Source organism: Castor canadensis, chromosome 17 (assembly GCF_047511655.1).
Source record: "Castor canadensis chromosome 17, mCasCan1.hap1v2, whole genome shotgun sequence".
NCBI classification, from domain to species: Eukaryota; Metazoa; Chordata; class Mammalia; order Rodentia; family Castoridae; genus Castor; species Castor canadensis.
Window position 1 is genome coordinate 55,179,489 of NC_133402.1, and position 20,906 is coordinate 55,200,394.

Here is a 20,906-nt window from a genome sequence, read left to right on the forward strand (position 1 = left end):
CAGGGACCCCCATCAGCCCACACAGCTTTACCTACTTATTCTGTAGACTTGGGGGTGGGAGGTGGGGAGGGTGTAACTGAATCCTCAGCTTCTCTGTCAGCAAGTAGAAATTGAAGGGGGTTGCGTTCTCAGAAGGTACCTGTAGGTGGAGCTGTTGCTTTTCAGGTGAAAAGGTTATTATTTGAGTATTCAATTTCTTCCCAAGAGAAGCAATTCTTTTCCCAAAAGAGAAACGGGACAGTCTGGTACATACAGAAAACAGTGTCTCCTGATTTGCACTCCAGAGGCTGGATCATGGATCATTGTTGGGTCTGTCCCATTACCTTCACCATGGTGAGGGTGGTTTGCTCAATGACTTTAATTTAGATCTCAGAATTGAGTAACTTGCTCCATATCTACCAGGAAGTCAATTAATTGTGTCTCCCCTGTCAAACATACCCAGGCCTCTATGGAGCTATCTTGATGGGAGCCATCAGTATGACTTGAATCCCTGGCCCCATAATTCACCATAAATAAGTTCATGACCCAAGAGGTCATTGTACCTTCTAAAGGCCATTTGTTCTCAGGCTTCTTCCACAGTTTTGGCCATTTCTTAATGGACTCACCCAAGCTTGGCCAAGGCATCACAATTTCTTCAAGTCATTTTTCTTTTTTCCTGAAGTGGTTCCAGCAGCAAGAGTTCTCTGGAGTTAAATCTGGCTCCAGAAGCTGCTGGGATGAGTCCCCTGGTCTCCCCCCTGCAACCCCTCACATGCTGGTGCCTCTAATGAGGCTGCCCCAGAGTTTGACTCAGGGGAGGGTGCCTCCTGCAAAACCCTGCTCCTCAGTGTCCAGGGGTTAGGTGAGAATCCTCCCTCCAAGGGCCTGTCGGGGGTGCCAAGTTTGATGCTAAAAATTCAGTCACCTGGACTCAAAGCCAGTTCACAAATAATGAGAGCAGGGTTTTGGAGAAAAGGAAGTACAGGTTTATTGATTTTGCAGGCAAAATGAGGAGGACAAAACCTATCTCAAAGCTACGTTCCTCCTCTCAAGAGGGGAGGGATGGATTTTGAAGGGAAGTCCAGGAGTTTGGGCTTCTAGATGTATGTACTAAGAGGCATGACTTTGGGCTAGATGGTTGCCTTGGGTCTTTTACTTCCCAATGTACTGGGGTTAGTCTCCAGAGCGATATGTCTTATTCTAACAAATGTTCCTTCACTACCATGGTCAACAAGATAAGGAGAGGAGTGTGATGACCTTGTCTAGAACTGAAAAGATATTCTTGAATTCCTTCATTGGGGTGGGGGGACAGTTAGAAAGAAAAGAAAAAAAAAACTCTGTTTGAAACTTTTGTTAAAAGGAAATGTTTAGGGCTGACAGAGTGACTCAAGTGATGGAGCACCTGCCTAGCAAGTGTGAGACCCTGAGTTCAAACCCCAGTACCACGAAAAAATAAAAAGAGAGAGAGAGAGAGAGAGAGAAAAGAAGTTTGCAAAATTGAAAGCAGACGGGCTAATAAGGTGGATTCATTATTGGGCTAACACTTCAGTTGTGAGCATATTCAGGTGTCTGTTCCCGTTGGACTGCCACATGGCCTCTACATTAGCAAGAAGTCAACTGCTGCATTAAACCATTGAGATTTTGGCAACTTTTATGGCAACTGGTGCCAACATAACCAATTTCATGCAAAAATATCTTTGTTACTAGAAGGGCCTTGGGAAGGGGAATGTGTGAAACTGCTCCAGGGACAAATGCCAGAGGTCCATAGGTAGGAGCATAGACTGTGGGGGCCAGGGCTACTTGGATGTAGCATTAATCTGACCTTGGACACATTACTTACTCCCTGTAGTTCACTTTCTTCCTGGATGAAAAGGGGATGACAAATAACCCTACATTGAGGGCTTCCTATAAATTAATGTTAGAAAGCACTTAGCACAGGGCCTGGTACCCAGTTAAGGGTGCATTTACACATCTCGTTTTCCAGAGATTGTCCTTGACACAAAGTCTTCAGAATTGTTTCCTCTTCTAACCTTCTGCTCTGATTGTTTGTTTGTTGTTTCAGTTCTGGGGATTGAATGCAAGGCAGTGAGCATACTAGACAAATGCTTTACCACTAGGGCTACACTCCCAGACCTTCTTCTGGTGTTTGCAATAGCCTGTGCCAGTGAGACGACGTTAGTACTTTGGATATCCTTTTTTTTTTGTAATATGACTTTGTCCCTGTACATAGAAGTTATTTGAGCTTGCTCCACTCTGGGGTGCTTTGGGATTTGGGATATGTTAGCTTTAGGTGGATCATTAACTTCAGAGGAATGGTCATCTCTGGACCCTGGGTGGTTTTCATCTGCACAGAGGAGAGGAGATTGCTTAATCCACTGTAGGAAAATTTAAGTGCATTTGTTCATCTATTTGAGCCACTTTTTGAGCCCTGTACCAGGCACTATTTTCCAGCTCAGAATTAAAATATTGAATAACAGAATAATGGTGCCTCTCCCCAAAGAGCCTATTTCCTTTCAAGGGCATGAATAAGTGAAGGAAGAGTTGGGGCAGTTAGAAATGAGTCACTTTGGGTAACAAAGCAACAGGCAGCTGGCTTTGCCAATGGCAGAGTAACTCAGCCAATGGCAGAGTTACGGCAATGTAAGCGCTGGGGAAAGAGGTGAGGCAAGATCCCAATGAGAAGGTGGTTCAGAGAAGTGGGCTTGGCAAAAGACAGAGTCTCATTCTCTCCCTCTCTCTCTCTCCCCCCCTACACACAGAGTTTCCTTTTAAAGATACTTATACTTTGTACAATTTGATATGCCATGAAATGAGAGAGAAAAAATAAGACAGAGGCTCCAATAAATATAGCAGGTATATTACCACAAACTTATTGTCTTATAAAATGCCAAAGGGTATGCACATATGAATAATAAAAGAAAAATGAAAAAAAAAATAAAATAAAATAAAATAAATAAATAAAAAAAATAAATAAAATGCCAAAGGTGAAATCAGCAATCAACCTCACAAGGTAAAATCAAGATGCCAGTAGAGCTATGCTCCTTTCCGGAGACTTTATAGGAGAATCTCTTGTAAGTTTTTTTTTTTTCTTGGTGACACCAGGATTTGAACTCAAGGCCCCACACTTGCTAGGCAGGCACTCTACCACTTGAGCCACTCCATCAGCCAAGAGAATCTCTTTTCTTGCCTTTTCCAGCTTTAGAGATGTCCACATTTATTGGCTTGTGGCCCCAACCTCTTAATGAAACTCCCTGTATAGCCATCATAAACAAACAAAAATGCATTTTTTTTAATGAAGGAAAGAAGGTAAAACAAGTCCTGTTCAGGGGTTGGTACCAGTGGGAGGGCGAAGAGCATAAGAAAAGGGTGTAGGAGGGTAAATATAGTGGAAGTACTATGCATTCATGTATGAAAATGGACCAATAAGACCAGTCGAAACTGTTCTGAAAAGAGGAGGAGGAGGGATAAAGGGGAAAGATAGAGGGGGTGAATCTAATCAAGATATATTGCAAACACTTTTATAAATGTCACAATGTATCCCCAGCACAACTATATATAACATGTTAATAAATGAACTTTAAAAATCTAAAAACAAAACAAACCCAAAAAACAAAGTCAGCAATGGCCAAGTGTGGTGATCATGCCTGTAATCTCAGAACGGGAGTTCTGAGACCGGGATTCAAAATTTAAGGCCAGCCTGGGCTACATAGTGACACTTTGTTTCAAAAACAAACAAGGAAAAGAAAATAAGTCAACCATAGCAACAACAAGTCTATAAAACAACAAAACCAAAATTTTGGCCTTTGTAAAGATGAATAGATAAAACTCTAGCAACACTAATGGAAGAAAAGGAGAAAACATAAATTACCAAAATCAATAATGAAGACAGATTACAGTAAGGATTCTCCACACATTACAAATGTCAAAAGTGGAGGCTGGTGGAGTGTCTCAAGCAGTGAGAGTGCCTGCCTAGCAAGCATGAGGACCTGAGTTCAAATATCAGTGCCACCAAAAAAAAAGAAAAAAAACATGTCCAAAAGAGCCAGGAATGGTGGCATGATTCACAAAAGACATAATTTAAATAGAGAATCCAAAAGACACTATTAGAGATACCAAGATAATTTAGCAAGGTCACTGGGTTCAACAAACATGAACAGTGTTTTTTTAGACACTAGCAATGAATAGAAGAAGAAATTAAAATTATGTTCCCTGTGGCACTGTCCGTAAGAGTGCAAATTGGAAATAGAGTCACCAGGAGGAAACAAGAGAATAAACAAACACACACCTGACAGAATGAATCTCACAGAGCTGAGCTTGAATAAAATAAGCAATGCACAATGTTGAATTGCTGTGTGACTCCATCTCTAAGGAGTTCAGACATCTGCAGAATTAGCCTCTGTTTTCAGAAGTCAAGATAAGGGACCCCCTGGTAGGGAGATGGGAGGTGACTGGCAGAGGCCAAAGGGTACTGTCCCGACTCTGACTCTGTCATGTTCTGCCTCTCGATATGGGGGTTGGTGATAATTAATCACCCTGTACCCACAGGATGTGTGAAGTTTTATGCATACTTACCATACTTTAATTTTAAAAATCTTTTTTGTTAATGAATTTATGTATGTATTTATTTATTTGGTGGGACTGGGGTTTGAATTCAGGGCTTCCTACTTGCAAAGCAAGTGCTCTACCACCTGAACTACACCTCCAGCCCATTTTGCTCTTGTTATTTTGGAGATGGGAGGGATCTCATGAACTATTTGCCTGGGCTGGTCTAGAACTGTGATCCTCCTGATCTCAATCTTCCAAGTAGGATTACAGATGTGAGTGGCCATTGGCTCCTGGCATTTTATATATATATATATATATATATATATATATATATATATATATATATATACACACACACACACACACACACATATACTATATATATATATACACACATATACTATATATATATGTATATATATATATGTATATATATATATATATATACATATATATATATACTGAGGTCTCACACTTGATGGACAGGTGCTTGAGCCATACCCACGGCCCTTTTGTGGCTTAGTTATTTTCCAGGTAAGGTCAGGCAGTTTTGCCTAGGCTGGCCTCAGTGAGCCTCAATTAGGTAGGGGATCCTCCTACCTCCACCTCCCATGAAGGTGGGATGAGGGGTGCACACTGCCACACTGGACTTGTTTTGTTGAGATGGGTGGTGGTTGGATCTTGCTTCTTTATCCAGGTTGGCCCAGAACTGTGATCCTCCCCATCTCTGATCTCCACCTCCCCAGTTTAAAAAAAACAAAACCCAAAAAACTTAACTTTGTATTTCAACTTAGACGACTTTCCCCAGAGAGAGGTCCAGATGCCCTCTGAGTCTCCTCACCTCCCTGCAGCGCCTTTGTAGGGGGGCGGGGAGGGAGGTCCGGCAGGACCTGGACATGATCAAGGGAGACACTTTAGGGGGATATCTGAGAATCCACCCCCCAACCCCCAATCATGTTGGAAGTGCTGCGCAGATGCGTGCGTGTGCAGCCTTGGGGAGGAGTCAGTGTTTCTGGAACATTTGGGAGCTTCCTGGTTAGATAAGGGGCGGGCTGGCTGTCACCAGCTGACCCAGGGGAGGGATGGAAGGTGTGGCGATGGTGATCAGCCCGGTAAGCTAACTTTCCCGAGTAGGCTGATCCACCCGCTCCTGGCCGAGCAAAGTGGCCCAGGCTCTGGGAGCCGGACCAGGACGCGTCCGAAGTAGAGAATGAGGCTCGGCCTCCTCGCCCTGCTGTGCGCAGGGGCCCTGGGTGAGTGAAGAGTCCGAGTCCGGGGAGCCGGGCAGGGGCGGCCTCTGGTGCTCCAGGAAGGGGACCAGTGCCCGGGGTCAGCCACAGCAGGGCCCAGTGACCAGACAGTTCATGGGCACAAGGGGAAAATAATCACTTCTGCCACTCTCTGCTGTGTGACTCTGGCCTCTCCCTTGACCTCGCTGAGCTGATTTCACACTGTAACAATTGTTTTTAAGCAAAGAGCAACACAGTTAAAGTGAAAATGAGAAAATATGTCTAGAGGCAGAGTTATCACTAGTAAAAATCTCTGCAGGGAGCCCCTTCCTGGGTTGGGAGGATGGGTTCCTTCCTCCAGTGCTCTTGGCTGGACTCACACACATGAAGGGCTGGGTCTGTCCAGCCCTGGTGCTGTGAGGTCTGGGGTTGTCATAAGCAATGTCTGGGTTGGTGCCTTACATGGGGGGGAAGGGAAGCCAGGGCCCTGGTCAGAGGAGAGAATGGCAAGAACAAGGATGTGTGGGCCTCCCTGGCTCTGTTGCCTCCCTTCCTCCCTCCAGGGCTGCACAGGTTGCTCTTCTGCCTGGAGCAGGCCAGGAAGGTGGAGCACAGCTAGTCCAATTACAGTGGCAAGAATCCCCAGTGCAGCCTGCTGGTGGCTTTCCCAAATTCTCCCCAACAGGGCCTATGCTATTTGTCCTTCCTCTGTTTCCTCTCCTGGCAATGTCAGATGCTGACCAAAAGTTCATTCTCCCGCTGGCTCTGTGTTTACCAACCAAAGGCAAGATCCAACCCTGGACCCCTTCCCCTGGCTGGAGTCTGGGCTGTGCTTTCCTGAAAGCTCAGTGTTCCAGCTCATCAAGACCTCTGCTGGTGGCGAATGATAGGAAAGCTAGGCACAGTGGTTTGCACCTATAATCCCAGCAATTTGGGAGGTGAAGATAGGAAGGATCAAGGTTCAAGGCCAACCTGGGCAGAAAATTAGGAAGACCCACATCTCAATCAGGAAGCCAAGTGTGGCAGCCCACACCTGTGGTCCCAGCTACAGGAAGTCATTGGCAGGAAGATCGAGGTCCAAGCTGTCCAGGCAAAATGCATGAGACTCTATCTGAAAAACAGCTAAAGCTAAACTTTCCATCTTCCCTGAGTGCTGGGATTACAGGCATGAACCACCATGCCTGGCTCCTTTATTTCCTTTTTTGTGGTGAGGTTTGCTTAATATAAATGAACCACTTAAAGTGAACAACTCAGTGACGTGGTGCCTTCGCAATGTTGTACATCAGCAACCTCTGTCTAGGTCCCAAACATTTCATTGCCCCAAAATCTCACCCACTGAGCAAATCAGGGCCCATTCCCAACTCTTGCGGCAGGAGGAAACCACATATGCCTTCTGTGTCTACAGGTTTACGTCATGGAGAGATTTCTCATAAATTGGATCATGAAATGGGTGGCCTTATGTGTTCGGCTTTTTTCACTTAATGTTTTTGAGGTTCATTGAAATTGTTGCAGGTATCAGTACTTTATTTATTTATCTATGGGACTGGGGTTTGAACTCAGGGCTTTGCACTTGCAAAGCAGGCACTCCACCGCCTGAGCCACACCTCCAGTCTATTTTGCTCTGGTTATTTTGAAGATGGAATCTTGAGAACTGTTTGCCTGGGCTGGCCTCAAAGCATGATCCTCCTGATCTCAGCCTCCCAAGTAGCTAGGATTACAGGTATGGGCTACCAGTGCCTGTCTAGTACTTTATTCCTTTTATGGAGAATAATATCCCACTGTATGGGTCTATCACATTTTGTGTATCCAGTCATCCATGCTGCACATTGTGGTGTTTACCTTTTTTAGTTTTTTTTGTGGGACCACATTTGAACTCAGGGCCTACACCTTGAGCCACTCCACCAGCCCTTTTTTGTGATTTTTTTTTTTTTTTGAGATAGGGTCTTGTGGAACTATTTGCCTGGGCTGGCTTCAAATGGCAATCCTCCTGATCTCTGCCTCCTGAGTAGTGTGGATTACAGGAGTGTGTCACCTGTGCCTGACTAGGGTTTGCCTTTTAGCTATTGTGAGGAGCGTTGCTTTGAACATCGGTGTGTGTATTTATTTGAGCCCTTGCTTTTAATACTTTTTGATATATGCCTAAGAGTGGAATTGCTGTGTGATAAGGATAGTTCTATGTTTAACTTTTGGGAGATGCTTTAAGGAATTTTTTTTTTGGTGGTATTAAGGTTTGAACTCAGGGCCTCATAGTTCCTAGGCAGGTTCTCTACCACTTGATGCATACCCCCAGCCCTTTTTGCTTTAGTTATTGAATAATGGTCTTATATTTTTGCTGAGGCTGGCCTTGGCTATGATCCTCCTATTTATGCTTCCCGCATAGCTGGGTGACAGGTGTGCACCACCATACCTGGCTTTTTGGTTGAGATGAGGTCTCACTAACTTTTTTGCCCAGGCTGGATTGGAACTGCAATCCTGATTTCTGTCTCCTGAATAGCTGGGATTGCAGGTGTGAGCCATAGCTCCCAGCTTACTTTTGGCTTTTTTATCCAAGAAGTAGGACAGAGTCAGAGAAATGGACCCTGAGAGTTCATGTTAGTCTGACAGTCAATCCAACTTGTGTGCACCCCATTGAGTCAGCCCTGTATATTGTCTTTGACCTTGTCTGCAAGCAGAGAAAGGTTACTGCTGTGAGAATCTCACACCTCTGCCTTCTCTCCTTTAGGACCATGTCTGGCTGTTCCTGAGAAGACTGTAAGATGGTGTGCCGTGTCAGATCATGAGGCCAAGAAGTGTTCCAGTTTCCGTGACAACATGAAAACAGTCCTTCCTGCAGATGGTCCCCTTGTCACCTGTGTGAAGAAAACGTCTTACCCTGAGTGCATCAAAGCCATCTCAGTAAGTCACTGCGGCCCAAAAGAGTGAGGAAGAAAGTCTGTATTTTCTTGTTCTTTTTCTGCACTTCCCATTGCAAGGAAAAACACAGCTGTCAACATTTAGTGATCGTGAAAATCAGAATCAAAATTAAACAACTACTAGAGGATTCCATCTCAGCAAGATATATCTGGTAAAGCAAAGCCAGTATTAAGTTGAAGATCACCTATACGGTGTTGCTAGTGGCTCACTCCTGTAATCCCAGCTATTTGGGAGGTTGAGATTGGGAGAATCACGGTTTGAGGCCAGCCCAAGCAAATAGTTCGTTCTCAAGACCCCAGCTTCAAAATAACCAGAGCAAAATGGACTGGAAGTGTGGCTCAAGCTAGAGCACCTGCTTTGCAAGCACAAAGCCCTGAGTTCAAACCCTAGTCCCACACACCAAAAAAACTCAGAAATAAACAAGACACTCCAGTGTTGCTATTATTACTTCACAATGTTTTTTTGGAATTTCCTGGCATTGCAATAAGATATAAAATGCATTTTAAGGCAGAAAAAACCAAAAGTATCAATGTTTTCATGTCATGCCTTGGAAGTACAGTGGGATTAAGAGAAAGGCTGCTATAATTATTTATTGATGAATACTTTAGTTTGGTCAAAGATAAAATATTATAAGTAACGTCATTTTCATATGTCAACAGCCAGTAATTGGGAGAAAAGAGCCTGAAATTGTGATCTGACTTACATTCAAAATAAGAAACTGATCAGGGGAAAAGTAACCTTTACACACTCTTAGTGGGAATGTAAATTAATGGTGCCTCTGTGGAAATCTGTGGAAGTTCCTAAAAGCACTCAAAATAAACCTGCCTCATGCTCCTGATATACCACTTCCATTCCATATCTGGAGGAATGGAAGTCAGCATGCACAAGAGATCCCTGCACACCCATGTTTGTAGCAGCAGTTGTCACAACAACCAAACTTTGGAATCAGCCTAGGTGCCCACTGTCCAATGAATGGTTAAGTAAAATGTGGTATATATACACAATGGAGTATTATTTAGCCATAAAGAAGAAAGAAATTATGTCATTTGCAGGAATTTGGATGGAACAGACATCATCATGTTAAGCAAAATAAGCCAGGCTCAGAAAAACAAATATCACGTTTTCTCTCCTATGCAGAATCTAGACCCATCAGTACAAACAGAAGAAAGGACACAAACCTAAAACGGGGACTAACTGTGGGGGGAGGGACCAGGGGAAGGGAGAGAGGGACAGAGACAGGTGAAGGAGGATTAATAGGATCACATTACATCATAGCCACATGTGAAAATGTCATAATGAAACCCGTCGTTTTGTGCAATTAAAAAATAATAAATCAAAAATATCAAACCTGCAAAATTTGTAAGTCTGCAGTAAGTGAGTATTTATTAATAAGTGAAAACATACACCATTTTCCCAGGTAGAAAGGCTATCATATTCTTGCATAGGCTCCCAAGGTTAATTAATAAATTTAGTATAGTTTTCATCACTATACAGTTTTTCAAAAGAATCAATAAAATAATTATATAATGATTGGCTTAGGTGATGGAGCGCCTGCCTAGCTAGCATGAAGCCCTGAGTTCAAACCTCAGCACCATCCAAAAAATCATAAAATCTTTAAGGATAAAGCACGTGGATAAGATTTGAATTCAAGGTTTTTGCTTGCAAAGCAGGTGCTCTGCTTCTTGAGCCATACTTCCCGTACATTTTGCTCTGGTTATTTTGGAGATGTGGTCTTGAGAACTGTTTGCCTAGGCTGGCCTCAAATCACAATCCTCCCAATCTCAGCCTCCCATGTATCTAGGATTACAGGTGAGACATTGATGCTTGGCTAGGATACCATATTTGGATAAGTGTTATAATGAACAGGTTATTGATACAGATGCTGAAGACTTGGGAGAGAACCAAACTGACACGATTCTCAGCTTTCTAACTCTCTCCATGATATGATATAGATATAAAACTTGATAAACAGTCATCATTTGGGCACTAGGGACTAGACTGAACAAGTTTGGGCAGGATGCATGTGGATCTAGTTAGACTTGTATGATAAGGCAAACTTCCCAAACAAATGACTTAGAAGGGATTCTTTAATTGTACAATTGGGTAGCCATTGAGAAAACAAAATTGAGTGAAATTCTTAACCTACTCACCAAAATAAACTCCAAGCTTGATTCAACGTGACTACAAGAAAGAGATGTAACTAGATAATTCACAAAAGTAGACACAGTTGGAAATATACAAAATTTTAAACTATGACAGTTTTAAAAACTCTAAGCATACGAAAAATAACTGCATCAGTTATAACAAAACAGCATATGATAGTGTCAAAACTATATAGAGATATTTAAATTTGTAAGAAATGCTTAAGAATAATGAACTGTAAACAAACTGCTCATGGAAAAGAAAATATAAGCAATCAGTAGTATAAATACCAAAGGAAAAATGTTCATCCTTTTTCATATTCAAAGAAATACACATAAAACCACTCTTGCAGTAGCGATTTATATCTAGCAATATAATGACACTTCTTAAATGATAACATTTTTTGCTGGTAGGTTTGCAGTGAAGTTGCCATGCGTGGCTATTGACATAACTCAGAAATTTCTGTTGGCATTATAAATCACTCTTTTCATTTCTGGAAAACAGTTTGGAAATATTCAGTAAGGGTATAAAGATGCACACAGATTTTATTTATGGTTCTCTAATTCGTATTTATGTGGATATTATATACGTGTATATATATATATATATATGTGGATTAGGATGGGTATGAAGTGTCCCCTCAAAGAGCTTATGTGTTGAAGGGCTGGTGCCCAGCTGATGGTAGTAAGAGGTGATTTGATCACAAGGCCGCTGATCTCATCAATGGGCTGATCCACTGAGGCGTTCCTTGCTGAACGGGCGTCTAGGAGGTGGGGCTCAGTTAGAGGAAGTGAGTCACTGGGGGCGTGTTTCGAAGGGTATATCTTGTGCCCTATCCTTTCCTCCCTTTCCATCCCCCTCTCTCCTTCCCTGCTGCCAGTAGGGGAACAACTGGGCCCCATCAAGCCCTCCCCACCATGCTGTTCTGCCTTACCACAGGTCCATAGCAATGGAGCAAGCCTAAGACCTTGAAGTCATTTTGAGTTGACTCCTGATACATGCCTCTAACAGTGTCCCAACACACACACACACACACACACACACACACACACACACACATACATACATATATGTATACACTTACTTGCATATAAATACATATTACAAGATATTTATAAAAATGGGTCAACAGAGGGAAGTAAGCAGAAACAGAAACACAATAATGTCGCCCTTCCATATCCATGGGCTCTGCCTTTGCAGATTCAAACAGCTGCGGATCAAAAATATTCAAAGAAATTGCTGCTGTGCTGAACATGTGTGGACTTTAGTCCTTGTCATGATTCTCAAAACAATACAGCACAACTACTTATATAACCTTTACACTGGGTTATTACCTAAGGAACCTAGACATGATTTAAAGTACATGGGAGAAAGTGTGCAGGTTGTCTGCAAAGGGTGCATCATTTTATGTAAGGGACTTGAGCATCTGCAGATTTGGGTATCTGTGGGGGTCCTGAAGCTAATCTGTCATGGATACTGAGGGCTGACTATACTACAGTCAGAAAAACCCAGTGACTTTGAAAGTTAATGGATACAAAGAACGGTTTCCATGATGGACAGCAAACAATCCAACTTCCTATCTGGAGGCGGTAGAATTCCAGCTTCCTGCAGAAGGAAGGGACTCTTGCCTGACAGAGGCCTGAAGAGAAAAAACAGACCTGAGAGCACACAACTGGGTTTGAACTCAAGGCCTTGAGCTTGCTAGGCAGGCACTGTATCAAATTTAGCTACACTCCAGCCCTTTTCTGCTTTAGTTATTTTTTGGATAGGGTCTTGCTTTTGCCCAAGCCCAGCCTCAGACCATAGTCCTCCTACTTATATCTCCTGCATAGCTGGGATGACAGGCATGTGCTACCATGCCTGGCTTTTTGTTGAGATAGAGTCTCATGAATTTTGGCCCTGGCTGGACTCCAACAGTGATTCTCCTGATCTCAGCCTGCTGAGTAGCTGGGATAACAGATTTCAGCCACTGCTCTCAGCCCATAATGTGATCTCTTATGGATGAAAATATTTTACAGTTCACTTACTCATCCAATAAACACGCTGAACATTTGCCTGTGCCAGGTGCTGTTCTAGGTTCTGGGATTTGGCAGAGAACACAATAGACAAAAGTGTCCCATCTTCATGTGCTTACATCTAAAGGGGGAAGACAGACAATAAGCCAGTGTGTCAGATGGCTAAGGGTGAAGGACAAAACAAAAATGGCACCCAACACATATGAGGTGGTAGCTTTGAGAGTGTGGCCAGGGACAGCCTCACTGGGAAGGTGATTTCTGGGCATGGACAGGAAGGAGCAGAAGGAGGTCTGAGCCATGCAAGCATCCCTCACAAAGGGTTAGGGAAGTCTTCCTCGAGGTGATAGTCTTCATCCATGTTCTGATCTCTTCTCTTCCAGGTAAATAAAGCAGATGCTGTGACTGTTGATGGAGGCTTGGTGTTTGAGGCCAGCCTGGCCCCATACAACCTGAAACCCATCGTGGCAGAATTCTATGGGTCAAAAGATGGTGTGTTCTCCCTGGGGTCCCAGATTTCTAGTGTGACACTGCAGCCTCCAGGAAAGACAGGGACTCTCTCAGCCTTACACTGGCAGGGAGCAAAGTTACTAGAGCTCCTTGGATTGGAAGAAGCCATGAGGGTTGGAATATTGGCTCTCCCTAGGCAGCTGCAGCCTCTGTGCATCCTGATGGGAATGCCCTTGGTGCTGCAGGTTGTGGGGTGTCCCAAGGTGGTGCTGTCCCAAGTCCACACCCACCACTAGGGCTGTACCCATTAGAGGCCCATTCCTGGAGACAGGCCAGGATCTGACTCCCTCTCCCCTGTGTTGTCTTCTACACATGCCATAGAACAGGGGTCTTGTGTTTTTCTTTTGCCACTACTGGGGGTTGAAATCAGGGCCTTGTGCCTGCTAGGCAGGCGCTCTACCACTTGAGCCATGCCACCAGCCCTTTTTGTTTTGGTTGTTTTTAAGATAGGGTCTTGCTTTATGCCTAGTCTAGCTTGGACCACCACTCTCCTATTGAGCTTCCCCTGTAGCTGGGATGAGAAGTGCACACCACTCCACCCAGTCATTGGTTGAGATGGGGATCTCTCAAATTTTTTTTCTGGACTGGCCTCCAACAATGAACCTCCCAATGTCCGCCTCTCAAGTAGCTGGGATTACCGTCTTGAGCCACTGTGCCTGGCCAGAGTTGTGTCTGTTGTGAGGAGAGGTTTGGGGAGGGTCTTCAAACGATGCTTTGCCTCTTTCTTATAGTGTCGTCCATGTGTATGTGTGAGCACAGCCCACCTCAGCGTGAGTCCACCTTGCAGGGCCCTGGCATATTCCATGGGCCGCCCTTGCATCCTTCTTCTCACAACTTCACCTTTGAGACTGAGTTGTAGACAGAGAAGCAGAGAAGGGAGAAAAGCCTCACGGAGAAGCAGTGAGAGCACAGTAACTAGGAGCTAAGGTCACAGTCCCTGTAATGACCACAGGCCATCTAATGAGGAGGGGGCCTCAAGGTTCCTCTCTTTCTGGCTTAGAAGGACTGGTGGGAAAAGAAGTACAGATGTTCCTTGACTGACAAACTCACTGTAAATTGAAAATATTGTAAGTCGGGTACACATTGAGTATACCTAATCCACCAGATGTCACAGCTGAGCAACACACAACACCAGAGTATCTGTTGTTTCCCTCCATGATCAAATGGCTGTCTGGGAACCGAAGCTGCCCAGGATGGAAAGAGATGCTGCAAGCCCCAGAAAAGATCAAACTGGTATGATGGCATACACCTGTAATGACAGCTAGTCAAGAGGTAGAGGTAGGAGGATCACAGACTAAAAATAGCCCCAGGCAAAAGCATGAGACCCTATCTGAAAAACAAACTAAAAGCAAAAGGATTTGGGGCATGGCTCAAGTGGTAGAGTCCCTGAGTTCAATCCCCAGTATCACCAAAAAAAAAAAAAAAAAAAAGGAAAGATCTAATTTAAAATTCAAAGAATGATTTCTACTGACTGGACATAACTTTCTCACACTATCATAAGGTCAAAAAGTCAGAAGTCTAACCATTACAGGTCAGGGCCTTGAGAAGTTTGGGGTTCTCTCTCCTCTCAGTTAAAAAGCGCCCCCCCCCCGCCCCTGTTTCCTTTTCTCTCTGCTTCCCAGGGGATGGGACCAATCCTAGAATCCTCCAAAGTCCTGCTATACACACTGTCGGGAAGATTAGTAGTGATGGTGTGACATCTGTCTTTGACCTTTCTCTCACCCTGCTTCTTTGTAGATCCACAAATGCACCATTATGTCCTGGCCGTGGTGAAGAAGGGCACCAACTTCCAGTTGAACCAACTCCAAGGCCAAAAGTCCTGCCACACGGGCCTGGGCTGGTTGACTGGGTGGTATGTCCCCCTCAGCATACTGCTCCCCTCTGGCTCTCTTGAAACAGGTAAGCCAGCTGGGGCAGGGCTCCCTCAGGTATGGCTCCTGCCTCAGTTGTCCAAATGGGTCATTCTGGGGTCACACAGACATGGTCTCCAAGATGGGACAAGGGCAAGAGCACCAGCATCCCATGAACCTGGAAGCCAGGTCCTCTCTTCTCCCAGCAAAGGTGCTCTGGATCTCTCTGGGTGGCAGTCCTTCTTCCTGGGAACCCCAGCAGCCTGGCTTGACAGGGGCCATCCTGAGGTCCCCTGAGCAAGACCATCTTCTCCCAGCCACACCACAGTCTACACTATCCCTGACTACCCTTCCTTCCAGGAAGGTTCTCTGGGAATTCCAGCCACACCACAGACTCTCAGACCTCCATGCTCAGGTGAGGGCTTGGGACATAGGCAGGGACTAGGTAACTGGGCTGGAGCTAGGGTATTCCAGGATTCTTGTTCAGTTATGATGAACTGAGCGGAGCGCAGGATATCTTTCAACAGTTCAAGATGATCGCCAAAGCCCACACACAACAAAAGTGCTTTTGCTGTTGTTTGTTGTTTTTGGTAGTACTAGGGCTTGAATTCAGGGCCTTGTCCTTGCTAGGCAGGTGCTCTATCACTTGAAACATGCCACCATCCCTTTTTTTGCTCCAGTTATTTTTTGGATAGGGTTTTGCATTTCTGGCCAGGCCTGCCTCAGACTGTGATCCTCCTACCTACACCTCTCAAGTTGCTGGGACTGCAGCTGTGTACTACCATACCCGGTGAAAAGTATGTCATTTTGAGCTCTACCAACCTCTGTAGTATTCGTGTTTTGATTGTGACAAGGACAAGCAGCTATGGCAGTAGAATGAAGTGCTGCAGCCTGGCCTATAGCTCTAGCCATGTTTTGCCCTTTCTTGGAATGTTCATTTGCCTCAGTCACAGATGCTATCAGATGTCTGTGCAATTAGGCAGTGGCTGCTGACTTAGGCCTACCTCCTTACTAGGAAGCCATCCCAACTCTCTTCCAGAAGAAAGACCCTCAGGAGCCCTCACAGCCTTTAGAAGGGGCAGGAGAAGTGGGCTCATGTCCTGAGGTAATAATGAGGGGTTTTTGGGGGACTGGCTGATTTGCAATGGTTCCTGTCTTGTTCAGAATTCTGCCCAACCTCTTACAGCTTCCATGTTGACAAGGCCAGTGACACTGGGACCACAGCTTGGTTCAGTGGGGTCAGAAGCCCTCACACCCTGCAGCAGACTAGCTGGGGAAACATTTTCCCAGGCTTGAGCCCTGGGCCACTCGTGACCTTGATGTCCAGACACACAAGACCCTGGGCTGTCCACTCTCTCTGGCATGGGCATTCTTAGTCACCTTTTCTGGCAAGGTGTACATGCCTGGCCTCTGCATACCACTTTCGAGAGCCAGTCCTGGGAGGTGGGGCAGCTCACAGCTCCTCAGCTAGGGCCCCAGCCAGGGCCTGTCCTGAGGGCCCTGTCTTGTGTTGAACAGCAGCGACCAAGTTCTTCTCCAGCAGCTGTGTCCCCTGTGCGGATAAGAAGATGTTCCCCAGCCTGTGTCAACTGTGTGCAGGGAAAGGGGCAGACAAGTGTGCCTGCTCCTCCCAGGAGCCGTACTTCAGCTACTCAGGTGCCTTCAAGTGAGTAAGAACCCCCTGCTCCTCCTCACTTTGAAATTGGGGACAAAAGGCACAGGGAGTGGACAGGGCCTGCCCCGGGCATCTGGAGCATCTGTGTGACAGTGAGGTCCTGAATGCCTTCCATGGCCTATCCTTGCTCTTAACAATCCTGGGGAGGAACCCCCATCCCAGAGCCCAGGGCCCACCTGGGTTATTCTCCTGGACCACAGAGGGTTGAGGGATTCTGGGATCTGCAGACACAGGCCTGGGCTGGCAGAGCTAAAGGCTATAGGACCTTCTCCATCACATTCTTCCGCAGAGCTTCTCTTGTACCTGCCTCCTACCTCCCACAGGCTCCTGCAGCATCTGTCTATACTCTGTACTCTCTGTAAGAGACATGGCTACTGTTTAAGATCAGAGCAAAACTGGCCTGGATCCAAGGGTAAAGACCCACTGTCTTTACCCTCCATATAGAAAGGTTTAAGTCTTAGCCAGGCATCAGTAGCTTGCGCCTATAATCCTAGCTACTCAGGAGGCAGAGATCAGGAGGATCACAATTTGAAGCCAGCCCTGGCCAAATAGTTTGCAAGACCCTATCTCAAAAAAACCCATCATAAAAAGAAAGGGCACGGTGGGGAGGGGGGACGGGTGGAGTGACTGGAGTGGTAGAGTGCCTGTCTACCAAGCCTGAGGCCCTGAGTTCAAACCCCAGTGCCGTGGGAAAAAAAAAGCTACAAACCTTTATTTAAAAATAAGCAAAGAGCTGTGGAGTTCAAAGGCCCCTTAAATAAGGCCACCACCTCTGTAAAGTCAAACTTACGGCCCTTGAGCCAGTGGTCCAGACAGTCACAGGACGGCACAAGAGACAAACAAGGCCTGTGCCCAGGGTTAGCGCCTGACTTCAACTTTCCTGTTCCTCAGATGTTTGGAGGATGGCATTGGAGTTGTGAGCTTCGTGAGGCACCTGACAATATTTGGTAAGTGTGAGACCAACGTCCAAGTAGGCCCCAGCCAATCCAGGGGGGATTGACTGTTACCCCAAAGTTCTTTACTTCCGGGGATGAGTGATATCCAGACATTTAATGCCACAGGGGAGATTTTGTGTTTCACATCCACTTTCTTCCACCAGCTCACACCCTGCTGCTGTGTTTCCCTGTGTCAGGGACCTGTGCCTTCCTCCCCCACCGCCCTTAATCCCCTGCTGCTTCTCTCCATAATTCTAGTGACCAAGTTTTCTGACCCTTTCAGCAGTGCTCACTAACTAGTAGAACAAGTTTTACTAATCAATTCTCTTAGTCATTGAAACATCTGAGCCGGGCGTCCATGGCTCACACTTGTAATCCTAGCTGCTTGGGAGGCTTAGACTGGGAGGATCATGGTTTGAGGCCAGCCAGGGCAAATAGTTCATGAGACGCCCCCCATCTCCAAAGTAACCAGAGCAAGATGGACTGGAGGTGTGGCTCAAGTGATAGAGTGCCTACTTTGCTAAGTGGGAAGTCCTGAGTTCAAACCCCATCCCACAGAAGAAAGAAAGCAAGAATGAAATATCTGTTTCAAATTTAATCACAGTCTTCTGAACATCTACTTCATGTAAATGTCTCCAAAGGGCTTCAAAAACCTTAAGCAAACCAATTTTTGCAACTATTTCAGGACTTTGAGATCTATAGTTAAATCTCTCAGACAGCATTATCACCATGAACTAAAATGTATTTCTTCTTTGTTTTCATTTTTGTACTTTTTGTTGTGGTGCTGGGGATGGGACTGAGAGCTTTACACATGCTAGGTAAACGCTCCACCAGTGAGCTACATCCCCAGCCTATCTTTATAAAACAAATAAGGCTTCCCAGTGTTTTATACAATTTACCAGAAGCATACAAACCAACCAACAAAACAGCATTTTAGACAAGCTGGGGTGACAGATACTGTTTGTTTGGTGGTATTGGGTTTTGAACTCAGGGCCTCACACTTGCTAGACAGGTGCTCTACCACTTGGGCCACTCTACTAGTCCTGTTTGCTTGTTTGTTTTTGCAGTACTGGGAATTGAACATAGCACCTCAAGGACACTAGGCAAGTGCTCTAGCACTTGAGCTACATCCCCAGCAGATTCTGGATTTTGTAATCAACCAAATATCTATCAGATACAGAGCACACGGTACCACTCAAAGTCATTAAAACCTAAACATAATTCTCATTTTTATAACGAATGCCTGCCACCTACAGGATTATAAATCCCACATTTTACGTTGGGATTAGTTCCTGTCAACCTTGTGTCCTTCCCTAATATGATGTTTCACTGTCCTTTTTCTCAACATTTTTTTTGGCAGTGCTGGGCTTTGAACTCAGTGTTAGGAGGGCGCTCTGCCACTTGAGCCATGTCCCCAGCTCTGTCCTTTGTCCTCGCATTCTCTGCCTCCTCATGACTACACATTGACCTGGTTTGTTAGCTTGTTGGCAACTTACGTGTGTCCTATTATCAATAATTTTAATTAATGGGGGTCAGCTCTGGGTCTCATCTTCCAGAACCAAGCTGTTCCAAATAATTATTGTTATGTCCTTTGGCTGCCAGAGCTCCACAGTTAGGCCAGGGAACAGTGTCTTCCAGCGTTCACCCTGCAGAATTTGAAAGCATCTTCACTTACGGGAAGATGAGGCCATCCCAGACCATTTTCGAGTTACCTTTGCCCAAAGGCATTCATCTGCTAGTAGGCCAGGTCCCTTCCTGCCTTAAGGAGAGTTTTATGAAAGACGACACAGGGGCTTCAGGGAAGCCAAGGTCTGTTGCTGCCACCAGTGGGCTCTTGAGTGACTGGGGCGGAAAAATGAGAACATATTGATCCTTGGAACTTTATCTTACTTAAAAATTTTTTTTGGTGGTAGTGCTGGGGATTGAACTCAGGGCCTCTTGTTTCCTAGACAGGTGCTCTATCATTCGAGCCACATGCTCAGCTTTGAATTTAATTTTAACATTATGTAATCATTTAAGTTCTTTCCATTTTTTGAGACAAGATCTCACTTTTTCTTCCTTCCTTTTCTCTGTTCTATCTCCTTCCTCCATCCCTTCTTTCCTTTTTGTCTTTTCTTTTTTATATTTTTTGAACCTGGATCTTGCTCTCTCTCCTTTTCTTTCTTTTTCTTTTCTTTCCTTTTTTTTTTTGGCTGTACTGAGGTTGGCGCTCTACCACTTGAGCCACTCCACCAGCCCTTTTTTGTTGGTTTTTTTTTTGAGATAGGGTCTTTGAACTATTTGCCCAGGCTGGCTTCAAACACAATCCTCCTGATCTCTGCCTTGTGAGAAGCTAGGATTCTAGGCATGAGCCACTGGTGCCTGGCTCTCTTTTTCTTTTCCTTCTTTTTTTTTTTTTTTTTTTTTGAGGCAGGGTTTCACTATGTAGTCTCGATGACCTGGAACTCACTACTTAATCCAAGCTGGCCCCAAACTCAAGCTCTTCCTGCCTCAGACTCCAAAGTGTCAGAATTATAAATGTGTATCACCACATCTTGCTAATTTTTAAGATTTAAAATGTATTTTCCCTATGACATGCTTCATTAAAACTATAACCATTCCTCATATCTGATTGTATGCCTCTTTTTTTTTATTTATTTATATATTTTTAATTTTTTAAAAATTATTGGTGTGCTGGGAGTACATTGTGACATTTACAAAAGTTCTTTTATCAAATATATCACAGTTGAATTCACCCCTCCTCCATCATTCTCCTTTCTCCTCCCTGCTCCCAATCCTGGAATAATTTCAACAGGTCTCATTTTTCCATTTATATACATGTACTCCTCTTTCAATATGAGATTTTTATTAATCTCAAAGACCTTCTGTATTAGTTTTCTGGGACAGCCAGAACAAACTGGCTTAAGCAAAGGTAATTCATCATCTTCCAATTCCGGAGGCCAGAATTCCAAGATCAAGGTGTCGGCAGGGCTCATCCCTTCTGCAGGCTGTGAGGGAGGATCTGTCTGGACCTCTTTCTTGGCTTGTTGGCATCTTTACCATTTCTTGGCTTGCAGACACATGATTCCAATCTGCTTTAGTACCCACCCAGCCATCTCCCGTGTGCTAAAGTTCCC

At 44.8% G+C, this 20,906-nt stretch overlaps 1 protein-coding gene across 1 annotated transcript in view; it reads left to right on the forward strand.

The window, feature by feature from the left end:
* Positions 1-5,585: 5,585 nt before the first annotated feature.
* LOC109687714 (inhibitor of carbonic anhydrase-like) overlaps positions 5,586-20,906 on the forward strand; it is a 37,345-nt gene continuing 22,024 nt past the window's right edge. The window contains exons 1-6 of the mRNA XM_074060264.1: positions 5,586-5,777; positions 8,476-8,648; positions 13,204-13,312; positions 15,068-15,229; positions 16,699-16,846; positions 17,747-17,802. Of these exons, the coding sequence (XP_073916365.1) occupies positions 5,735-5,777; positions 8,476-8,648; positions 13,204-13,312; positions 15,068-15,229; positions 16,699-16,846; positions 17,747-17,802 (691 nt within the window). The 5' untranslated portion in view covers positions 5,586-5,734. The remainder of the gene's footprint in view (positions 5,778-8,475; positions 8,649-13,203; positions 13,313-15,067; positions 15,230-16,698; positions 16,847-17,746; positions 17,803-20,906) is intronic.